The 21,120-nt window shown below is 34.9% G+C and overlaps 1 protein-coding gene across 13 annotated transcripts in view; it reads left to right on the top strand.

Annotated features, from left to right (window-relative positions):
• Positions 1-21,120, top strand: part of SEC31A (SEC31 homolog A, COPII coat complex component) — a 67,780-nt gene that overhangs the window by 33,496 nt on the left and 13,164 nt on the right. For 6 of the 13 annotated variants that reach the window (XM_081162275.1, XM_081162267.1, XM_081162276.1 and 3 more), the window contains exons 13-22: positions 363-401; positions 898-975; positions 3,358-3,433; positions 3,869-4,047; positions 5,594-5,720; positions 6,669-6,814; positions 8,050-8,223; positions 11,565-11,738; positions 15,019-15,145; positions 17,132-17,467. In XM_081162275.1, the coding sequence (XP_081018401.1) occupies positions 363-401; positions 898-975; positions 3,358-3,433; positions 3,869-4,047; positions 5,594-5,720; positions 6,669-6,814; positions 8,050-8,223; positions 11,565-11,738; positions 15,019-15,145; positions 17,132-17,467 (1,456 nt within the window). Of the gene's footprint in view, positions 1-362; positions 402-897; positions 976-3,357; positions 3,434-3,868; positions 4,048-5,593; positions 5,721-6,668; positions 6,815-8,049; positions 8,224-11,564; positions 11,739-14,227; positions 14,321-15,018; positions 15,146-17,131; positions 17,468-21,120 lie in introns of all 13 variants that reach the window. The other 7 variants (XM_081162279.1, XM_081162278.1, XM_081162277.1 and 4 more) reach the window with 4 other exon arrangements.

Raw genomic sequence — 21,120 nt, 5'->3', positions numbered from 1 at the left:
AATAGAATTTGATTGTCAAAATACTTCTAATAGCAGTTCTTTCCAGAGTGAGTACCTGAAGAAATATATTTTTTAAATAATTTTAATTAAAACAAAGTAGAAGAGAAAGTGCTTGTTTTGGAAGTTAGTTTTGTCATTGAACAGCAGAGTGAGGTGACATGTGAGCAATGGAACTTCTTGTGATTGAAACTAGAACCATTGAGAATCATTTCTGCGCAGACTGTATTCTTTTCTTAAACACACTGTTCCTGATCTGAGCTGTTGTGGATTTTTCCCAATGAGAATGGAATAAGAAGTGAATGTTTGCTATGTATCTTGAAATAGAATTCCATTTAGTAGGTGAGTTGTTGTTTTTATTTCAGATTGCTTTGGCCTTGAACAAAGTGGATGGACCCGATGTGGTAAGAAGGCCTTTAAAAATAACTACCTTCTAAAATTTTGGTTTAGGTGATACCAAAGAAGGAAATGTAATTTAAGAAATTTGTCTGTTTTATTGCTTTATGGTGTAAAAATAAATGCTGATTGTAGATATTTTAATAAGTGAATAAATTCTCATTTTAAAATAGTATACATTTAGCTGGTAGAGCATTCCTTGCTCTTCACGGCATATGAATTTCACAAAAGAGGAAAAATGAAATCAATGACTGCTCAGATACTTAAGGTTAAGATCTTTGTTGCTGAGGGGACATGTAGTAGGAAAGAAAGGGAAGGTCTCAGCCATAAAAGTCCTTTGCTTTTCTTCTAATGGTGTTTCTGAAATAAATTTACTTAGTGTTGCTTCTTATGATTAAACTAGCTCTGAATGTTGTTTATTGGTTCATTTGTCTTCCTTATTCACTAATAACCTTTTAATGCTACATTCTTCAACTTCCTCTGCAATTGTTTTGTATACTAAAGGCTCTTAAAGACTCTGACCAAGTAGCACAGAGTGATGGGGAGGAGAGCCCTGCTGCTGAAGAGCAGCTCTTGGGAGAGGTACTTATTTTTTTTTTTTTTCATTTTTAATTACATTGGAAAATATGTGCTATTTGTTTATCTCACGTTGAAATATGGAAAATTTTCTTAACTACTTGTTTCAAAGTAAAGATGGAGTGTATATTGTTTTCTTAGAGATGTTTAAGGTAGGAATCTGTTTGCTAGTTTGACTGAAGTATCATCTCTGAAATCTTTAGTTCTCTGACCTAGCTTCTGAATTATATGGTTTAAAATTAACAGTTAATGTGCAGTTGACTTCGTTTGGTCAGATGGATGTTAGCATTTCAAACTGAAAAGAGATTTTATTCAGAAATCCATACATAGTGCATTATATGTAAAGTTAATGTCTTTTTCTTGGCACATTAAAATTTAGGGCCCACTGTCAGTGACATAGGCTTCTGAATTAGTCTCTTAAACTTTGATTTCAAGTAAAGACTATTTCACTAAGTAAACTGATTGTCATGCTTTATTATAAGTGTATTCTGAGCTGTAATTGACAATTTTTAAATTAGTTAATTTAAAGGAATCCTTGAACACAGAGTTGTACCATTAATATTTTTCCCTTTAATTTTCTGGGTTTTTTTAACCACTAATAAATAATTCTGTAATTACTTTTGCTTTTTAATTATATTTTGTCTTAGAAAATTAACCAACAAGTTCTTTTTTCTCATCTCATCTTTGACTTTTTCATTGCTTTTTGTGGTATGGGATATCCTGACTATGGAATGTTTCTTACTAACTTCTTTTACTCTTATAAACATAATTCGTCAATAAATTTAGACTATTAAAAGATGATTATAAAAAAACATCTTTCTTAGAAGTAGGTCTTCCTAGTATTTATTTAACTTGAGAATAAAGGATATGGGTAAAATCTTACAAAAAAATTTGAACTAATTTTGAGAATATCTAGACAAAATTGTAGGATACTTTAAAGAAATGTACTTTCATTTATGTATAACTAGATTAACTTTATTATCAAAACAGATGATCATTTGGAAATACACTCATGAAGTAATAAAAATAATGTGTATTTAATAAAACAGTATTCACCATTGTGTACTTTCAGAGTATTTGAAAAAATTTTGTTTAAGGAGATAAAATTTTCTCCTTTATCTTGGTGATGCTATTTGTTTATCAAACATAGTAAATTACACATTGAAGATACTCAGCATGTAATAAATGGTGCATTTTTTGGTCTTATGTATATTTCAGCAGTTCATAAGTAAAGGTGTTTGAATTGTTTTTAGAAAGCAAATTTGAAAAATTGTGAGTTAAAAGAAAAAAGGGTTTTTTTTGGTGAGTTTGTTAGTGAATATAATCAAGTCAGTATCTGATTTATTCCTTAATGTGAATAACTTAACTTTTGATAGTCTTTTATTTGAGTTTTTTAATCCTAAAATGCTTCTCTTTAGTTGGTCAAAGAATTAACATTATAGTTATTCTCCTGTAATAGCGCATATTAACCAATTAAGCATCATTTACATGTAGTATGCTGTGCTCTGCACTAAAATTACCCAATCCGAAAATGCCCCTGACTCTGAATACTAGGTGTTTTTACATTCAGATGTGTAGGTAACACAAGGACAGAAGATAAGTCTTATCTTGTGAAAGACACTTGCGCTTTTCTTTAAAATTTTCTGTCATCTCTTTGATATATTTTTTGTCTTTTTTTGAATTTTTATGCAAAAAGAGGCATTTAAAGTATTTGCCAGCAATATGCCTCCATTATACCTCTTTTCTCCTAAAGAAAAAAAATAATTAAATTTATATTTACTCAGTCTTATATGTAGTCTCAGAAATTTATAGCAGAACTATATATATTTTTACCAGACTAAACTGCTCTTCTGGATATGAGTAATTAAAGAGAACATAAAATCTATAATTATAGTATATTCATAAACAGTGTTTATATTGCATTTATGTAAGGACACCAAAATATTTTTTTTTCCATGACTAATTCAGTCAAAGCAAAAAGACCCTATAACTAAAGCTAGTGGACAGAAAATTTTAGATGTGTAGAAGCAGAGTTGTTTTAAAATCTAAGTATAGTATGGTAAAAGCACATTATTTTGCATACTTCAAGATATTTTAGTTGAGGTATCTAAGAAAACATAGATTTTTCAGCTTCAGTTACTTCTGAGCAAATAATGGATATGTATGTATTACTTCCAGTGATCTTGGATTTTATTTATGATTGTATAATAGGAGTTAATCCATAGGGAAGTCATAGATCTTAAGTGTAAACTTGGATCAGAGCACTTTTCTGGAATAACTTGGCATGTCATCCAGTCAATAGGGGAATAATTATATATAAATTTTGTTCTGCTAGAAAATTATTCCACAATTTCATTCTGGTAAATTGTTGCCCTTTCATTTCTTTAGCACATTAAAGAGGAAAAACAAAAATCTGAATTTCTACCTTCAGCTGGAGGACCATTTAACATCTCCATCAGTGGGGGTAAGTACCTATTGGTTTTGACTTCTAAATTTTTTTTTTAACCATTTGAAAGCAAATAGTTCTTAAGTGTAAGTTAGAAATGTTTTGTCACAGGTGATAGAGGGTTGAAAAGAAGAACTGAGCTACCATTTATATGTGTAATTATGCCTTAGAACTGATGGAATGTTCTGATACCTATGTGATGGAAACTGTATAATCTTTATTACTCCAGTGTAAGTGCTCTGGAAAACATATTATTTTACTTGATTTTACTTACATGCTCTTGGTATATTTCCATAAATCACAAAAGCTTGTGTTAGAAATTAATCACCAGTAATATTCAGAAATTGGTGGGGTTTTTTTCTCCTTTGTGTGTGCATGTAAAAGTTGATATGTGTAGTATTTTTTCTTGCAACAAAAATCTTTAACCTTGGGTGTTTTATTTCCTTATTACAGATATTGATGGTTTAATTACTCAGGCTTTGCTGACGGGTAACTTTGAGAGTGCTGTTGACCTCTGTTTACATGATAACCGCATGGCTGATGCTATAATATTGGCCATAGCTGGTGGACAAGAACTCTTGGCTCGAACCCAGAAAAAATACTTCGCAAAATCCCAAAGCAAAATTACCAGGGTATGTTTTAAAAATAGATGAGCAAACAATAACTTTTATCTGATTATAAAAGCATATACTCTTATTATAGATTAGCGATTTTCAACCTTTTTCTTCTTATGAGCTGACAAAAAAAAGTAGATATAATTTTGATTCATTCACACCTGACAGCTATTATGTTGGCTGTTGTCATTTTTTTATTTGACAGTCTAAGGGGAAAGAGAGCAGTGCTCCTGACTAAATAGTTAGGTATTTTATGTTTTAAAATTTTTTGTGGCACATCCATGTGCCTCCTGTGGCACATCAGTTGAAAATTGCTATTGTAGATGATTGAAATGCGGAAAACAGTAAAGAACAAAAAAAACCATCCATAATTTATGTACCCAGAAATAGTTATTTATGATAGTTTGGCATGATTATTCTAATTTTTGTTCTCTGCATATATAATTTTTAAAATGAGTTATACTTTTGATGTTTTTTATTGTAGGAAATTTTTGCTAGAACATAGAAAAGCTTAAAGATAAAAATTTAACATCTTCTAATTCTTCCATCAGATTGGTACCTCTGAATCAAGTTGGCTCCAATTTTTCATACCTCTTTCTATATATTTGTAGAACTTTTAAAGAATCAGGATCATATATGTATATATGTGTGGTTTTGGTTACAGATATTGTCACTTACATTGCAAACATTTTTCCATGTCTTTAAAGATTCTTACAAAATTTTTAATTGTTCTATAATATTCTATAGCAAGGATATGTTATTTCCCTTATTTTGAGGTGTTTAGGTAGATTATAACATTTTTCCTAATACAGATAAGTTAGTGATAAACATCCTTGTTATGCCTATAGATCTGTGTGGATTTCTAATTATTTAATGAGGCTGTAGTCCTAGGAAAGGAATTTCTGGTGCAGAGGGTCTAAACATTTTTAAGCCCCTGCTTGATGTTATTAAATTTCTTTTAATAAAAGTTGTCCCAGGGTTAGTCCTTCCAGCATTGGTTGCCATCAGTCTTCTCAGCCTTGTCTCATGTCACTTTCTCCCCTGTTATCTTTTAGCCACACTGGCCGCCTGTCAGTTCCTTACATACTCCATGTGTCTTTCTCTCAGGTCTTTCCACCTAGTATTCCCTTGGCCTGGGATTTTTATTCCTTCTTGATGAAGTTAATTCTGACTTCATATTTCAAATGTCTATATGCTCAGAAAGTTTTTCTTGATCCATCAGACCAGGTCATGTCTTCCTGTTAAACGTTTTGATAAAACTTTTTTTTTTAATTTAATTTTTTCCATCACCATTTATCCCCTCTACATTGATAAGGCTCTATACTTTTCCTTCTCAGAAATTTATAAAGTATGTTTATGTGATTTTTTTTTTTTTTTTTTTTGAAGAAAAATAATACTATATTCTATGTCATTTGGTTCAAGGATATATTTCACTTTGCTGCTGCTTTATTCTACATGAAATACTATGCATAATAGTTTTTGAAAGATAAGATTGATTAGCCAGAGTTAATTTTTTTTAATATATGAAAGGCTTTTAATTTTCCCTTTGTTTTCCTTTCCCAAGCTAATTACTGCAGTGGTGATGAAGAACTGGAGGGAGATTGTTGAGTCTTGTGACCTTAAAAATTGGAGAGAGGCTTTAGCTGCAGTATTGACTTATGCTAAACCTGATGAGTTTTCAGCCCTTTGTGGTAAGAAAATGAGCTTTTATATTGCATGTATGGCATAGTATATTATAAGTAAAATTGACCAATATTATTAGAAATTTTCATAAATCTACCAATCACAAATAAGAAAAAGGCGTTGTCATTTGAGTGTTTTTCAGAATTATTAACTACATTACTTCTCCATATCTAATCATTATTTTTAATAATACTGTTTAATGATTTTGGTTTTAGACAGACCAGACTTGGAATCTTGCCTCTGCCACTTACTAGCTATATGACCTAGACAAAATTACTGTCTAAGCCTTAGTCTGTTCATATGTACAATGGCACGTAATCATCTCTCACTTAATAAATGTTAGCTTGATAGAATTAATAATTTTAACATTTAAGTAGAAATTACCATTGAAAGCCATGACTAAACTGGTGACAAAGGAGTAATATTTATTTTTTGTAAGAACAGAAACTTCAGGCTGCCTAGTATAAGAAGGAGCAGCAATTTGATACCTTAAAAGTATTATAAGAATGTGAAAATGACAAGATATTAACTTTATTATTATAAATAATTTATAGTAATCCTAGCTGTCATTGATGTTTATTCCAAATATGCCATATTTTAGATTGCTACTTATAAAAGCATATGGTGTGATGAAATGAAGTTAAATGCTTATTAGGATTTTTCTGTACAAATATTTATTATTTTTTATTCCATTATTTTTTCTATAATTAATGTAAATCCAATATACAGCTAGGTATAGAATTTCATGAAGTTGTTCATTATATACAATTTGTCATACACTTTCATTCATTTGACAAATATTTACTGAGCATTTACATGACAGTGATTTTGTCTACTGGCTGCTTACTGGCTGTAAAATTTAATCCATTCTTCTGGAAATGTTATTGGGCTGCTCATGATCTCATATCCGGATTGCTTTGTGTATAATTTTATTTTGTTTTCCTCTTGACCTGTAGATCTTTTGGGAACCAGACTTGAAAGTGAAGGTGATAGCCTCCTGCAGACTCAGGCATGTCTCTGCTATATTTGTGCAGGGAATGTAGAGAAATTAGTTGCATGTTGGACTAAAGCTCAAGACGGAAGCAACCCTTTGTCCCTTCAGGTTAGTATCTTTGAACAAAGGGTGCTTCCTTGTTAGTTGTCTTTCACCCTGCTTATAGCCTGGAAATTGATTTGTTCCAGAAGTTCATTGCTTTCACCCTTACCTATTTACATTTTAGAAGTTCTTTTGTTGGATAATTATGTATATTTATTGCTGTATTTGAGGAGACAAAGTTTGAGATGGTGGGACAGTTAATTGGGTTTGCATCTGTTTGTGAGATCAAGGTTGTGATTTGGTAGTTTATTGGGTGGCAAGAGCATGAAAACAGCTCTTGCTTTATGTCTTCCTCATGCTCCTCTCTGCCTCTAGTGACCCTCTCTGCTTTGGGCAAAGAAAGAAGCAATGTGGGGTAACAAATGGGAGGCATCCCCAGTACCAATAGAGAATCTTCATGGTTAAGGGTAATGAAAAGGAAGAGGTTAGTGTAATCCCGTGTAGCACTAATATATGAACAAGTGAGGGAGTAAAAAATTATTCTCAGGCGCTGAGTAATTATGTATCTAATTTTTCCCCTAAGCATTTAATCAGAATCTTAACGATATTTCAGTCTAATATTTATTTTTCTTTCTGGAAAGAGTTTTTTTTTTCAGTAGGGTTGTTGCTTTAAAGATCATTCTGTTGAAACTGAAAATCTGGTAGGAAATCAAGGTTTTCCTTCTATGTGTTTCTGAGAGAAAACACACTTGTTTCACACTTCTGGATTTGTGTACTTATGAAGGGCAGATAGGTAGGATATTCTTGTGCTTTATACCTGAAGCATAGCTCTCCATTTTTGAAAGACTTGGTATTGAAGAACAACATGAGAAACTTTGGGTTGAAATGGTAAGCCCATTTGGAAGTTACCTCGTAGTACTGTTTTAATAACATAGGTAGTGTGATGTTTTCACTCATAGTTTCTCCTTTACCTGCTGGAACCCAAGTTTCTGTCTTCGGACATCTGCCTATCATTTTCACTTTGGATATTTGCCTGTTTTAGCTCACAAGTATCTGGCAGTTTAAGGATGTTTAGAAGGTGGTAACCTATGACCTATTAATAAGAGACCTCCTTCCCCTTTACTTCTTTAGTTACCTAAATGGTGGTCAACTATTCCAGACCTTTCTAAGAGAGATGGTGATCAGTACTGCATTTTTAGTAGGTTTTGGAAATCTTACTAACTCTTTGTCTTTTCCTGTTTCCTCTCATACACATCTTCGTATCTCTTTCTCCTTTACTCTCCCTTCTTTTTCTCATTTAGGATCTGATTGAGAAAGTTGTTATCCTACGAAAAGCTGTACAACTCACCCAGACCATGGACACTAATACTGTAGGAGTTCTTTTGGCTGAGAAGATGAGTCAGTATGCCAATTTGTTGGCAGCCCAGGGCAGTATTGCTGCAGCCTTGGCTTTTCTTCCTGAAAGCACCAACCAGGTAATTAGGATTGGTCATTTTTCTTTTTTTAATATATGTGTAAGGTGAGTTCAGTAGATTAAACACAGTATTAAACATAGTATTAAACATAAACTCAATATTAAACATAAACATACTAGTAGATGGAATGTTTTGAAGTGGTTGAGTTTCTGTCACCTGACTGTAGGTGAATGTTATCTCTTTCAGGATCATTTTAGGTGTGTCCAAGCTGTGTCAGAGAGATAGGATGCTCTTGTAGTGTGATAGAGCCCTTTGTACAGAGGGGCATAGTATTTGAGGAAAATAAATGGGGAAAGGACCAACTTTTTGTTTTTTAAACCAAATGCTAATTCTGTGTAGAAGGTCCTTTGCAGGAATCTTCTATGTTGAAAAGCTATAAATGTTAATAGTTAATCAGACTAGTGGGTTGTAATTTTAAAATTACCACAAGTTCCATCCTAGGTATTAGCAAAGAAGTTCATTCTATATGCCATTTCAGTTTGATTCCATCTGTGGGTAAGTATATTTTTAAAGTATTCAAGGCAGAGAGAATTATATTACAGTCCTAATTTAGTTTCTTTATTTGGTGTGCAATAACACTGAGGCTTTTCATTGGTATTGGTTTTAATTCAGTTCAATAAGTAATTGAGTATACAGTGAACAAGAGTGCCAAGATCTTTTCTCTGAGGGAGTTTCCAAACTCAAAATGACTGTAGATGAATAAACATGGAATTCCAAAAGTTCAGAGTGCTGTGATAGAGGTAGTGCTGTGGGAGCACAGAAGTGGGAACCCTAAAACCCTTAATAGGGTACGGGAGTCAGGGTGGAGTTTGAGGAAAGTTTTTATAACTACACTCTGTATCTGACAGAGCTGAATTTTGAGCCTTGCAGGCATTTTATTTTTATACTTTTTATTGTAAATTTTATTCTGTTTTTATGGATTTTTAAAGTTAAAATTGTTTTCAGTATTTTTTCTGTTTTAGGGAATTATCAATAAATTCATTGAGTAAAAACACATCTGTGTTCCAGGACTGTGGAGGTATGACTCTCCAGTTGGTTTTATATACACTTACATGTAGGAGATAGCTCATATCTTTCTAAATTATTAATGAGCATATTAGGTAGAATAGAAACTTAGTCTTTATGATGAGTTTGGCTTATTAGTTTTATATGACTGTTTACTTAATAAGGTCTCTTTTTTTCTTTTTTAGACGAGGAGAGAGAGAGAAAGAAACATCGATCGGTTGCCTCCCGCACCCACCCAACTGGGGCTTCCCGCACATGCCCCTACTGGGCCAGAGATTGAACCCGAGACCCCTCAGTGAATGGGACAATGCTCCAGCCAACTGAGCCACACCAGCTAGGGCAGATTTCATTTTTATACTGAGCTATAAGACCCTTTTATTTTTTTATTTTAAGGCTGACTTAACCTAAGATCTTTAGATCTTCTAGTCTTAGAATTAAACTCTTGCCCTAGCCGGTTTGGCTCAGTGGTTAGAGCATCAGCCTGCGGACTGAAGGGTCCTGGATTCAGTTATGGCCAAGGGCATGTGCCTCCGTTGCAGGCTCAATCCCCGGCCCCGGTTGGGGCGGGTGTAAGAGGTAACCAGTCAATGTGTCTTTCTCACATCGATGTTTCTCTCCCCCTCCCCCTCCCCCTTCCCCCCTTTCTGAAAAGCAATGGAAAAAATATCTTCAGTGAGGATTGAACGAAAAAAGAATTAAACTCTATTTTCAATACCATTTATAACCACATACATTTTTTCTACATTATTCTTATTATTTTCTTTGGACTTTTAAAGAACATTCTTTATACAAATATCATAATCTTAATGTTACTTCCTATTATGTATCTCAGTGGACCCTTAGTGTTTTCTGGGGAATATGTCCTGAGACTTTGTGCTATCATTATAGTATACAATTATCCTCCATAAAAGACAATAAAGAATATCTAAAATGTTTAAATGACATGAATTTATAAAAATGTATAGTTTTTAAAGATAGTAAAATGAATTCTTGCTGAAACAGTTCAACATTGCATTTTTGTTGTTAATATAGAACATGTATATAGCCAGCTCATGCTGTAGATCTGTATAGTTGTAGATTTGTAAAGCTTCTTTGACATCTTACTCTTTTATTTCAAACATCTTTTTAAACCAATTTTTATCTCTTTCTTAGATCATCATTTTCTGTCATCACCATCTTTAGCAGTTGATTCTCTTTTGGGGACTTTTTTTCCTACAAAGAAACAAAGTTATATTTTTTAACTACAGTTGTGATTTGTGAGCCTTACTCAACTACAAGAAAACAACAAAAGAGCAGTGATGAGAAGTGACATTGCTCTTGCATGCTACCATGTGGTAGGCATAATTCAAATCACTGCCTCAGTTAAATTACAAGTTATACTGTATATAGTGGACCTTTGGTGTCAAGTCTTGAGTATTAGAATGATGTTAGAATCTAATGTGCCAAGGTCTATTGTAGAATACACAGCATGTGAACAAATACATGACTGATCTAGCTTTCAGTCAAACCTCTGTTCTCAAACTTCTCCCATCTTAAACAGTTTGGTTCTCTACCAAGTTGGTCATGGGAAAAAAGTCTCAGTTGTCGAACAAAACTTTGGATCTCAACCCAACAAGGCTTTCATGCTCATACCTGTATGACCAGTCCCTCGTGTCTCAGGCAACAAACAAAGGAGAGAATGAGCGAGTATGAGTCAGTTTACTGCTAAACTCGCTTTATTAACATCTCAGGAAATTGTACTGTGAATATTTTTGTGGTTTTTGGCTTTTGTTGATGCTTATTATTATTATCTTCTTAAATTTTACCCCACCCATATGACTCCAAGTCCACCTCTTCCCCCCACCCACCTGAAGGACTCCCAGCACCCACCCCCACTCAGGCCAGGGCCCTCCTGCCCACCTGGCTGATGGCCTGCTGGCCCCACCCCACCCCTCCTCCTGCCAAGGGTCGAGGTAAAAGGTGGGAATGGACAGGCCAGGTGACATCTGGGGTTGCCATCAGGGATCAGGTGGCCCCCCGAGGAGTCTGTGGCTGCTGATTATTATTAAATACATATAGTAAGTCACCATGGTCCTAAGAAGGTTAGTGACAGCACAAAAGTGAAAAGAAAAATTGTGAGAACAGTGTAGGGGTCTGGAGCAGATTAATTCAATTTACATTATTTCTAATGGGGAAAAATGATTAGATTTTTAAACATATCGCTTCTCAAACAGCCTTCCAGAATGATTTAAGTTCAAAAACTGAGGTCCCACTGTACTTTAAGAAAATCAACATGTTGTCATATATTTGGGTGAACTCTAACAATTTGCATTGTTTTCTTCCATTGCTTCTTATAGCCAAATATTGTGCAGCTTCGTGACAGACTTTGTAGAGCACAAGGAGAGCCTATACCAGGACAGGAATCATCTAAAATACCTTATGAGAGGCAGCAGCTGCCCAAGGGCAGGCCTGGACCAATTGCTGGCCACACACAGATGCCAAGAGTCGCAACTCAACAATATTATCCCCATGTGAGTGATATGGTCGAGATTAAGTAGGAACATTTATGTATTTCTGTTCAAATTAGTGTTTTAAAAAAGTTTCTTGGTTAAGAGACCTTATCTGCTATAAACTGGGTAGCATATTGTTTTAATAGTTATACTTTTAATATTCTTCAAAGTTGTATTTAAGATCTGTGTGTTTTTTAATTTTTTTTATTTTTTAAGATCTATTTTTTAAATTATTCCTTTAATCCAGTTCAGTAGATTATATTTTAGATACAAATTTAAGCTCTCCAGGGAGATTTCTAATTTCTCCATCACTCAAACTTTGTTCTTGAAACTTCTACAATTTGATTCATCTAGCAAACTATAAGTAAAGTGGTGGCAACAATTTTGTGGATAATTTTATAAAATACTTTTAGAAAATAATCTTGTTTTGAATATTCTTTTCTGAATCATTAGTGTAGGTTTACTATGTCTTCTGTATCAGCATGATAGGGAATATTGAGAATACACACTTTTGGTGGAGGGACAGCTTGGATATTAGAGAAAATTGAGTGATCAGAGGTTTATGAAGTTGTAGGTCACAGAGAATGTGAAGATGATTAAATATTTTTTATTAACTTATTTATTAAATTAAAATTACCAAACATTTAGTGGCATAAAATGTGGCCCTTTTGTCTTTTACTATTTCATGTAGAGACTTATGTTTCTAGACCATCAGATAACCTTAATGTTCTTAAAGGGAAAGTATATTTTCATAAGTAATAAGTGGTCTTGATTAAAAACAAAGTTTTATTATTTTTTTACTATGCCCATTTTAAAATAGAACAAACTGCTGATAGAATTGACAGTGTCTTTCTTACATTTCACTGTAGCAAAGTAAATATAAAATTATGAAAAAAATTTTAAAAATCAAATGATGCTTTTTGGTCTATTGTACTTTTGGTGACTACTTAAATCAGGATAGATTGCATTTTAAATATAACCAGAGTACTCTCTGTTTTAACAGTTTTGTTTTTTCATTTATTTGACAAATATTTATTGAGAGCCTACTGTGACTATTCTACCTATCATGGGTATATTGGTAAACAAAACATTAAATTTTCCACTTTTGTGGAGATTAAGCTAGACTTGGAAAGTCTATGACATAGGTAGGGCAAATCAGGTAATGGCTGGGAAAACAGAGGTGGAGAGGTCAAGCAACCAACCAGAGTTTGAAGACATAGAGCTTGAATTTTTTAGGATTGTCTGGCTAATTAATTGGCACTTTGGGACTAGAACTCCTAAGCATTGTGAGATGGACCACACTGTCTTTCAGAATACTGAAGTAAGGCATTCTCTACATTGGGAGAAGAGAGTATTTACTCTTTTTCAACCATAAATTAAGCAGTGATTTCCTTTTTTTCTATATATATATATATATATAGAAACAAATATATAATATATTTGCTTGTTTCAGAGAGAGAAAGGGAGAGGGAGAGAGAGAGAGAGAAACATCAGTGATGAGAAAGTTATCATTGATTGGCTGCCTCCTGCCTGCCCTGGGATCTAGCCCACAATCCAGGCATGTGCCCTGACTGGAAATCGACCTTCGATCTCCTGGATCATAGGTCTATGCTCTACCGCTGAGCCATGATTAAAGCTTATGCTATGCTGAATGAGGACAGTGGCTTGTGGTTTTAAGGGATGTTTACAGGCAGGAGTAAAAGGATGAAAAGGAGACCAGCTTCATAGGAGTTCTACTACCATTTGGACCAGCACATCTCTGCTATTAATTGTTTATGTATTGGAGTTTCTATGAAGATTTACTTGACAAAAAAGATTTTGATGGCTGGAAAAAAAAAATTGAAAACCTTTGGACTCCAGGGTAAGCAACACGGTATAGTGTAGCAGACCCTGGCCTGGGAATCAGGAGACCTGGAATCATTTCTAGCTCCTTCACCAGTGAGTTGTGTGGACCTCTGCAAGCCCCTTCATTTCTCTGGCCTTGGCCTTCTCAATGGTAAAAGATGGGAATTAGACTAAGTATTCTTTAGTAGCCTCTGTATGATTCTAAGCCTCATATGGGACTAATTTTACTTTTGTGGCTCTAATGAAATCTAGAAAAGGGAACTTACAGCAGTATGTTTACAGAACTAATAGCATGAATACTATTAATGCTTCAGAATAACTTTTACTCAGTTACCTTTTTTCTCAGAATGTGTTCTTTCCTTCCCTACTTACAGGACCTAGCCTTCCCTCCTTATTCTTGACACTTGACTGGCATTGTTTTTTGTGCTTTAATTTAGGTTTTCATATTGATTTTTCTACTGCCTCCCTCCCCTTGTTTCATTGTAAATATCTGTTTTTCTTTTGGAATCCCGGCTACCTTGAAAGCATTTGCCTGACTAATATGTCATCTTGCTGCTCTTAATGTTTCACTTTGCATATGGCTATTAATGCCTTTTGTTTGTTTTTTCCCTTTTAACATTTTCATTTTTTATTTTCTGTGATTGGTGTTTCTTTGTTCAATTCAGGTTAGAATTGCCCCTACTGTCACTACCTGGAGTAACAAAACTCCTACCGCCCTTCCCAGCCATCCACCTGCTGCCTCTCTCTCTGACACACAGGTATATCCTTCATTATTCCTCCTAGAGCAGAACTCTGCTCACCTAAATATATATATATATAGTTATATATTTTCTACCCTGCTTTCTCAAGTTCCCCTCCGCCCGTCTCTTCACCTGCTTATTGCTTTTGAGTGCTTTTAGGATGCAAGACGCAGTTATTAACACAATTAATTTCTTTTTCTTATCTGTCTCTCCTCCTTTGCAGTTCTAAATTGACTTGAGCGAGAAAAACATCAACCAAGGTCCTAACAATGATTTAAATCTGATTTCACTGAAGATTTTCTTTTTTCTTGTTCTTTCTACTTTTTTTTGAGCATTGCAGAAATTGAAGAGAAGCAGCCTTCCCTTGTGGCACTTATACTTACATTTTCAAAGTGTGGAATAGTGGATGGAATATGTAGAGATGGAAAATCCTGGTGACTTAAATATCAATGACACTATTTTATGAGGCTATTCGCATTTGTAGTCATTCATTGCAATTATTACTTTGAACCTGTCTGATCTTTAAATCACTTACAATGTGTTGCTCAGAAAATGTGCTCTGAAGAAGATAGAATGTGCAAAATTTAATGTTTCTTACACAATAAAGTATTATTTAAATAGAATTCCATTTCTGAGATGATAAATCCATCGGGTAAGATTCTTGGTTCCAAATGTAATCCTTTTTTTTTTTTTTTTACCATGTTCTTATTTCCTAGGGAGAAAATCCTCCACCTCCAGGTTTCTTAATGCATGGAAATGTTAACCCAAATGTTGCCACAACTCATCTTCCCACAGCTCCAGGTCATATGCACACCCAGGTACCACCTTATCCACAGCCACAACGTAAGTAGTGTGACCCTGAGGTCCTTTCATAGCAGCATGTCTTATCTAATATAGTAACTATTTACTTTGAGGCTCCAAAGCCATAATCAAGTCAATTTTAGGGAGTAAAGAAAAAACCAATGTGTGTAGCGCCCAAGTCCTTGCTACAGGGAAATGTGGTTTTCCTAGGAAGCATCCTGAATCAACCTGCTAGCGAACAGCTCCTGTGTCAGTCCATTCAGAACACTTGGCTCCTGTTCCTGAGCCTCTACTAAGACCTGTTAAAGAGAGTCAACTAACCCATGATTTGGTATAAAAAAAAAAAAATAGACTTTTAAAAATTATTTGGTACATATTCTTTTCCTTCAGGTAAGATAACACCATTTTTGGAAAAATGTTCCCAAGGGACATTTGTTGTTTTTCTCCACTTTATTGTTTTAAGAAATAGGCTTTATTTTTTAGAGCAATTTTATGTTTACAGCAAAATTGAATGGAAAGTACAGGAAGTTCCAGTATACCACCTGCCCACCCCCATGCAAACCTCCCCCAGTGTTGACATCCTGCACTACAGTGGTACATCTGTTACCGTCATTGAGCCCACACTGACACATCATCATCATCCAAAGTCTACTTCAGGGTTTATTCTTGGTGGTGTACCTTCTTTGAATTTTCTTTTTTAATCCTCACCCGAGGATATGTTTAGAGAGAGGAAGGGGGGAGAGACATGTGAGAGAGAGAAACATTGATCAGTTGCTTCCTGTACTCGCCCCTCCGGGGATCATGTGCCCTGACCGGAAATCGAACCTGCAACCTTCTGGTGTATGGGACGACGCTCCAATCAACCGAGCCTTTTGACAAATGTATAATAATGATATATATCCACCATTGGCTTTTTTCTTCCTTCAGAAAATATTTGCACTTGGAAAGTAATATATCACGACTATTTTACAATTTAAATGAAGAGCAATAAATAAAAATCTCAAAGGGGAAAATTATATGACTAAACAACTATTGCAAAAACAAAAGGCCATTACCTTTTAAGAGCTAATCTTAATGAGCATGTTCTGTGCTAAAGTTGATGTTCTTACCATGAATACAAATTTGATAAAACTTTTCACACAAGTGCTCAATGTGGAAGTGCTGTCTTCAGAATAGAACCAAGTACAGTTCTGCTGGATTCACTCTGTAGAGGTTGATACCTACCCTGGTCATGCAGAATGTGATGATATTAAAAGCTCTAATCTGAGTTCAGGTCATTGCATTAAAATATTAGTTGGCTGCCTAACTATGTATAGTATATGAAATACATTGATTGTTTTGTCAGGAACCATAGAGAGTTGATCATTAATTTGGGACTGTACTCAGACTCAGACTTTGAGTAGCTGATGAAGATATTTGATTTATTACAATAGTGCTCAAGCTACAATTTTTGTGGTGGGGAAGATCTGATGCTGCCACGAAACTCACTATAACTTTTATTGTAAAGCGTGTGTAATTCCTCTTTGGATGTGTAATTCCTCTATGGTTCCATCTGGTGGCTAGTAGATGTCACTGCAGTCTTTTTACAGGAACAGGCAGTCTCAGCAAAGGGTTTAGCCTTTTTTACTTTTTAAATTTCTAAGTTACAGTTAATATACAATATTATATTAGTTTCAAGTACACAGCATAGTGATTAGACATTTAGATACCTTATGAAATGATCCCCCTGAAAAATCTAGTATAGAAAAGGGTCAGTCTGCAGTTCTTGGGTCTGATGTTTCGAAGATTTTCATAGCCCACAGCAATCTGGAGATGACAGGTTTCAAATATGAGATCCAATGACTTTCAGTATATTTAGGGCCTCTGAGCTATAAAAAGCTAATGCAAGTGTTCGTGTTTGGTTGTAACTTATTGTTTAAAGAAGAATGATAAAAACAATTTCCATAGAATGCGATAACTTTGGTTTTCTATTGCTGCCCGAATAAACTTGTATCTAATGAAAATTTCTGTTTCTTCTCCTTGGTGTAGCTTATCAACCAGCCCAGCCGTATTCCTTCGGAACAGGGGGGTCAGCAACGTATCGACCTCAGCAACCTGTTGCTCCTGCTTCAAACGCTTACTCTAACACCCCTTATGTACCTTCTGCTCCTTCCTATTCTGGACAGTCTCAGCTGTACGCAGCACAGCACCAGGTCTCTCCACCTACCTCCAGCCCTACTGCTTCTTTCCCCCCTCCCCCTTCCTCTGGAGCATCCTTCCAGCATGGCGGACCAGGAGCTCCACCATCTTCAGCTTATGCACTGCCTCCTGGAACAACAGGTACACTGCCTGCTGCCAGTGAGCTGCCTGCGTCCCAAAGAACAGGTCTGAGCTTGAAAGGGATTCGGTTTGGCTCCGAACACATGGGTGGATGGAGGGGAATTATTTCTAACTGTTTGTATACTAGAGAATGTGAGGTGTTGATTAAGTTTTTATAACAAATTCTAAAACTATTTCTAAAAGTGTGATTCTCCCATAATGAACTTTAGTTGATAAATGAGGAAAGCTTTAGAGCTTCAAAGGGGTAAGAGTGTATAATTTACATTGAATTTCAAGTAAGTGGTAAGAAATTAATTGGCAAGATAAATAGTGGTTGGGACCAGATTTGACACTTTTTTTTTTTTCTAAAGCAAAACTATGCTCTGTGTTCTTACTGAGAAGTTTTTAATTTTTAAAATTATTTGTGTCTTAAACTCACTCATGGAGATTAAGCAGTACAGAGTCTTAGTGAGGCTGTACGAATTTTATAATTATGTTTATTTGTAAAAGTTAGAAGATAGCTTATCTAACAGAAAAAAGTGAGAGAACACAAGTGACAGAGAATCGCTAACACAGAGAAAGTCATTGCACAATAGTGCACTGGTTCCTCATTAGGGCATCACCACCCTGAAACATTTTGGAAATTTCTAGGCACATAATTTTTTTGTCTTGTAGTTGTACCTGAAATTTTCTATTTAATGGTTAAGAATGTGGGCTTTGAAATTAGAATTCCTGGGTTTGTATTCCAGCTTCACTACTTTCTAGTTATGTGACCTTGAGTAAGTTACTTAACTTTTTAAGCCTCAGTTTCCTCAAAATAGTAATAGTAGCTACTCACAAGCTTATGAAGAGAATTGAATGCATTAATACATTAAAAGCATTTAGGGATAGTGACTATAAAATCTGCTGTGATTGCACAAAACTTCATTCAAAATTAGAGTTCTGTGGATTTGGGTATTTGAAAATAGTTTCTCTTTCAGATTATAAATGATGGTTTTGAACTAGAGGGGCAAAAAGATGAGAGTCTTGCTTTGCTTTTAATACTGAAGTTGCTCCTGGGGGGTCCAGTATATATTTTTCTCCTTTTATATGCTAAGCAGTAGCTTTGATTACTAAAAATATTTATAAAAAAATAGAACCTATTAAGGAAATATTTTTTTTAAAAATTTTAAATTGATTTTTAGAGAAAAAGGGGAGGAAAGGGAGACTAAGAGGGAGAGATCTATGTGAAAGAAACATCAATCAGTTGCCTCCTGCACACACCCCGACCAGGCGTTGAACCCGCCACCTTTTGGTGTATGGGATGATGCTCCAACCAACTGAGCCACACCAGGGCCAGGGCAAGGAAATATTTTTTTTCCAATAAAGTCTTATGGATCCAGAGTTATATAACATATCTCTTCCTCTCTTCTTTGATATGTAATATTAAAGTCCAAAGTACCAAAAATTACACACACTCATACACAATATGTATCATCTTTTACTGCACAAATAAAATTTCTAGAATTTTCAATACAAATACTTCAGTAGGTTGGCATTTTAGTGAGGAGTGCTAATTCAGTTGTGGGGTTTAAAACTTACCTTTAAAAACTGGGTGAGTGAAGACAGTATCAATGTTGTTTCAGTGAATAGTTGGGTACTAGAGTTCATGAGTGAAAGATAGGTTCTGGTAAATCCCCACTGCAAAAGTGGTGCAGGGAAGTAGGGAAGTGAATTATCATTTATTGAACATACATTGGACATGTACCAGCACTCAACAAGTATTTTCTTATTTAATTCTCACAGCCATGAGAAATAGGAATAATTATTTTTTTTAAAAATTGACATGAGGAAACTTGAGTTTTCTAGGAGTTGTATTATGTTCTTATGGTTGCACTGTGATAGTCTCCAAGTTGAGATACAAACCTAGGTTTCTCAGTTTCAAAGCCACGTTCATTCTTCTTTCACAAAGTCTAGTGCTAATGTGATAGAAATAGCTGTCAGTGTTGGAATTAGAAAAATCATGTAGCAACACTGTTTTAGGCATTTATTACTTCATTATCTAAGTTAAATATTTGCATGGGTATCTTTTTCTTAAGCGAAGTGCATTTCGCCATGAGATAAAGTCTTTGCTTATATACAAAGTAACAGAATGTTCTAACCTGGCTGAGAAACAGTGACTATTAGCACTAAGAAGCCAAATAAACTTTTTCAGTATTCAGCATGCTCTGAGCTAGTTGCCTTGTTACCTCTTGCATGTTAATATTCCCCCCATTTTAATTAACAGTTACAGCTTTATCATTTTATTTTTGATTTCCTAAAATTTTTGCCTAGGTTATATAAATGATTATGACTGAAAATGTGTCGTAGATCATATCATGGTTCTCTATAGGAATTCTGTTTGTCCAGTGGATGATTCTTGACAAAAACTAGCATTTTCAAGCCCTCTCACTATTAGTGAACCACAAAGTAATGTGCCCACACTCAGAGAAACTCATGTTGCAATCTTAATGAGTGTTCAGTCTGTAATCACAATTTTTCCAGGCAGAGGTAAGGAGGCAGAAAAAAGACAGTGTATTTCTAGTGTACAGCACATAGCTTTGTTTTAAGTTGAAACATAAAGTTTATACATGGGCCAAATTTTGGAAAGCCTTAAATGCCTGGGCAAGAATTTTATACTCATATGGTAAGAAGAAAAGTTCTGGTGAAGGAGTTTGAACTGCTAATAGGCATGGTTGAATTGGTACTTGAGGGAGGCTAATCTGGAGGTGGTCCTACAAAATATATTGTGGGCAGCATGGCAGAAGCAGAGGCAAGGAAAGCAGGCCCTGTCCCAGTTTTAGGTGTACTGTGATAACAGCCTGCTTTAGAATAGCGCAGTGTTGGTTCAGTGGTGGCAACACAGGAAGCAGGAAGATTTCCCTGTTAACATTACTGTCTGGGATAAGTAGGACACTGCCTATCACATTTTTTTTAAACCCTGGTTTAATGTGTGCTTGTTACTAAGGGTGAAATGCCATATTCAGTTTTCAAATATGAAGGCTCTAGAATTTTATTCAAAAAAATTATTTTCTAACAAAGTGACCTTCAAGCTATCATGAAGCTATCTTTGCGTGAACATTATTGACTTTGTTAAAAAATGGAAAACTTAATCCAGGTATATAGTCCTATATTCCTCCTTCAGATAGAAGAGTCTTGAAGGGGAATACGTAATATTGCATATTTTCATGAAACAGTTTTCTAAAAAAATTTAAAATTTTCATAAGTATTTCTTAGTCAATTTAAAAGGACCTGGTTTTAACCTGTTACATAAAGGAAAGGAGCATGATAGCCGTCCTGTTTTTGGAAAGTTCTGTTTTATGTCACTGGAAATGACCTCAAATATTCATGTCTTCCTAAATTCTTTTTTAAAATATGTTTTTTTAATTGATATTTAGAGAGAGAGAGGAAGGGAGAGGGATAGAGAGATAGAAACATTGATGAGAGAGAAATATCATCGATCAGCGCCTCCTGCACGCCCCCTTCTGGGATCGAGCCTGCAACCCAGGCATGTGCCCTGACCAGGAATCGAACTGGTGACTTCTTGGTTCGTAGGTCGATGCTCAACCACTGAGCCACACCGGCTGGGCCTACATTTTAATTCTTCATTTTGTCGCCTTTTTTGTTTTATGTGACATTCTGAGTGTATAGGGGAAAGAAGATGTATGTTGTTGATAAGGATGTCCTAGTCTCTTCATCTC

This window comes from Miniopterus schreibersii, assembly GCF_964146895.1.
Source record: "Miniopterus schreibersii genome assembly, chromosome: 1".
Taxonomy (NCBI): Eukaryota; Metazoa; Chordata; class Mammalia; order Chiroptera; family Miniopteridae; genus Miniopterus; species Miniopterus schreibersii.
The sequence above is the reverse complement of the archived record's forward strand: the minus strand, read 5'-3'. Positions and strand labels throughout refer to the sequence as shown.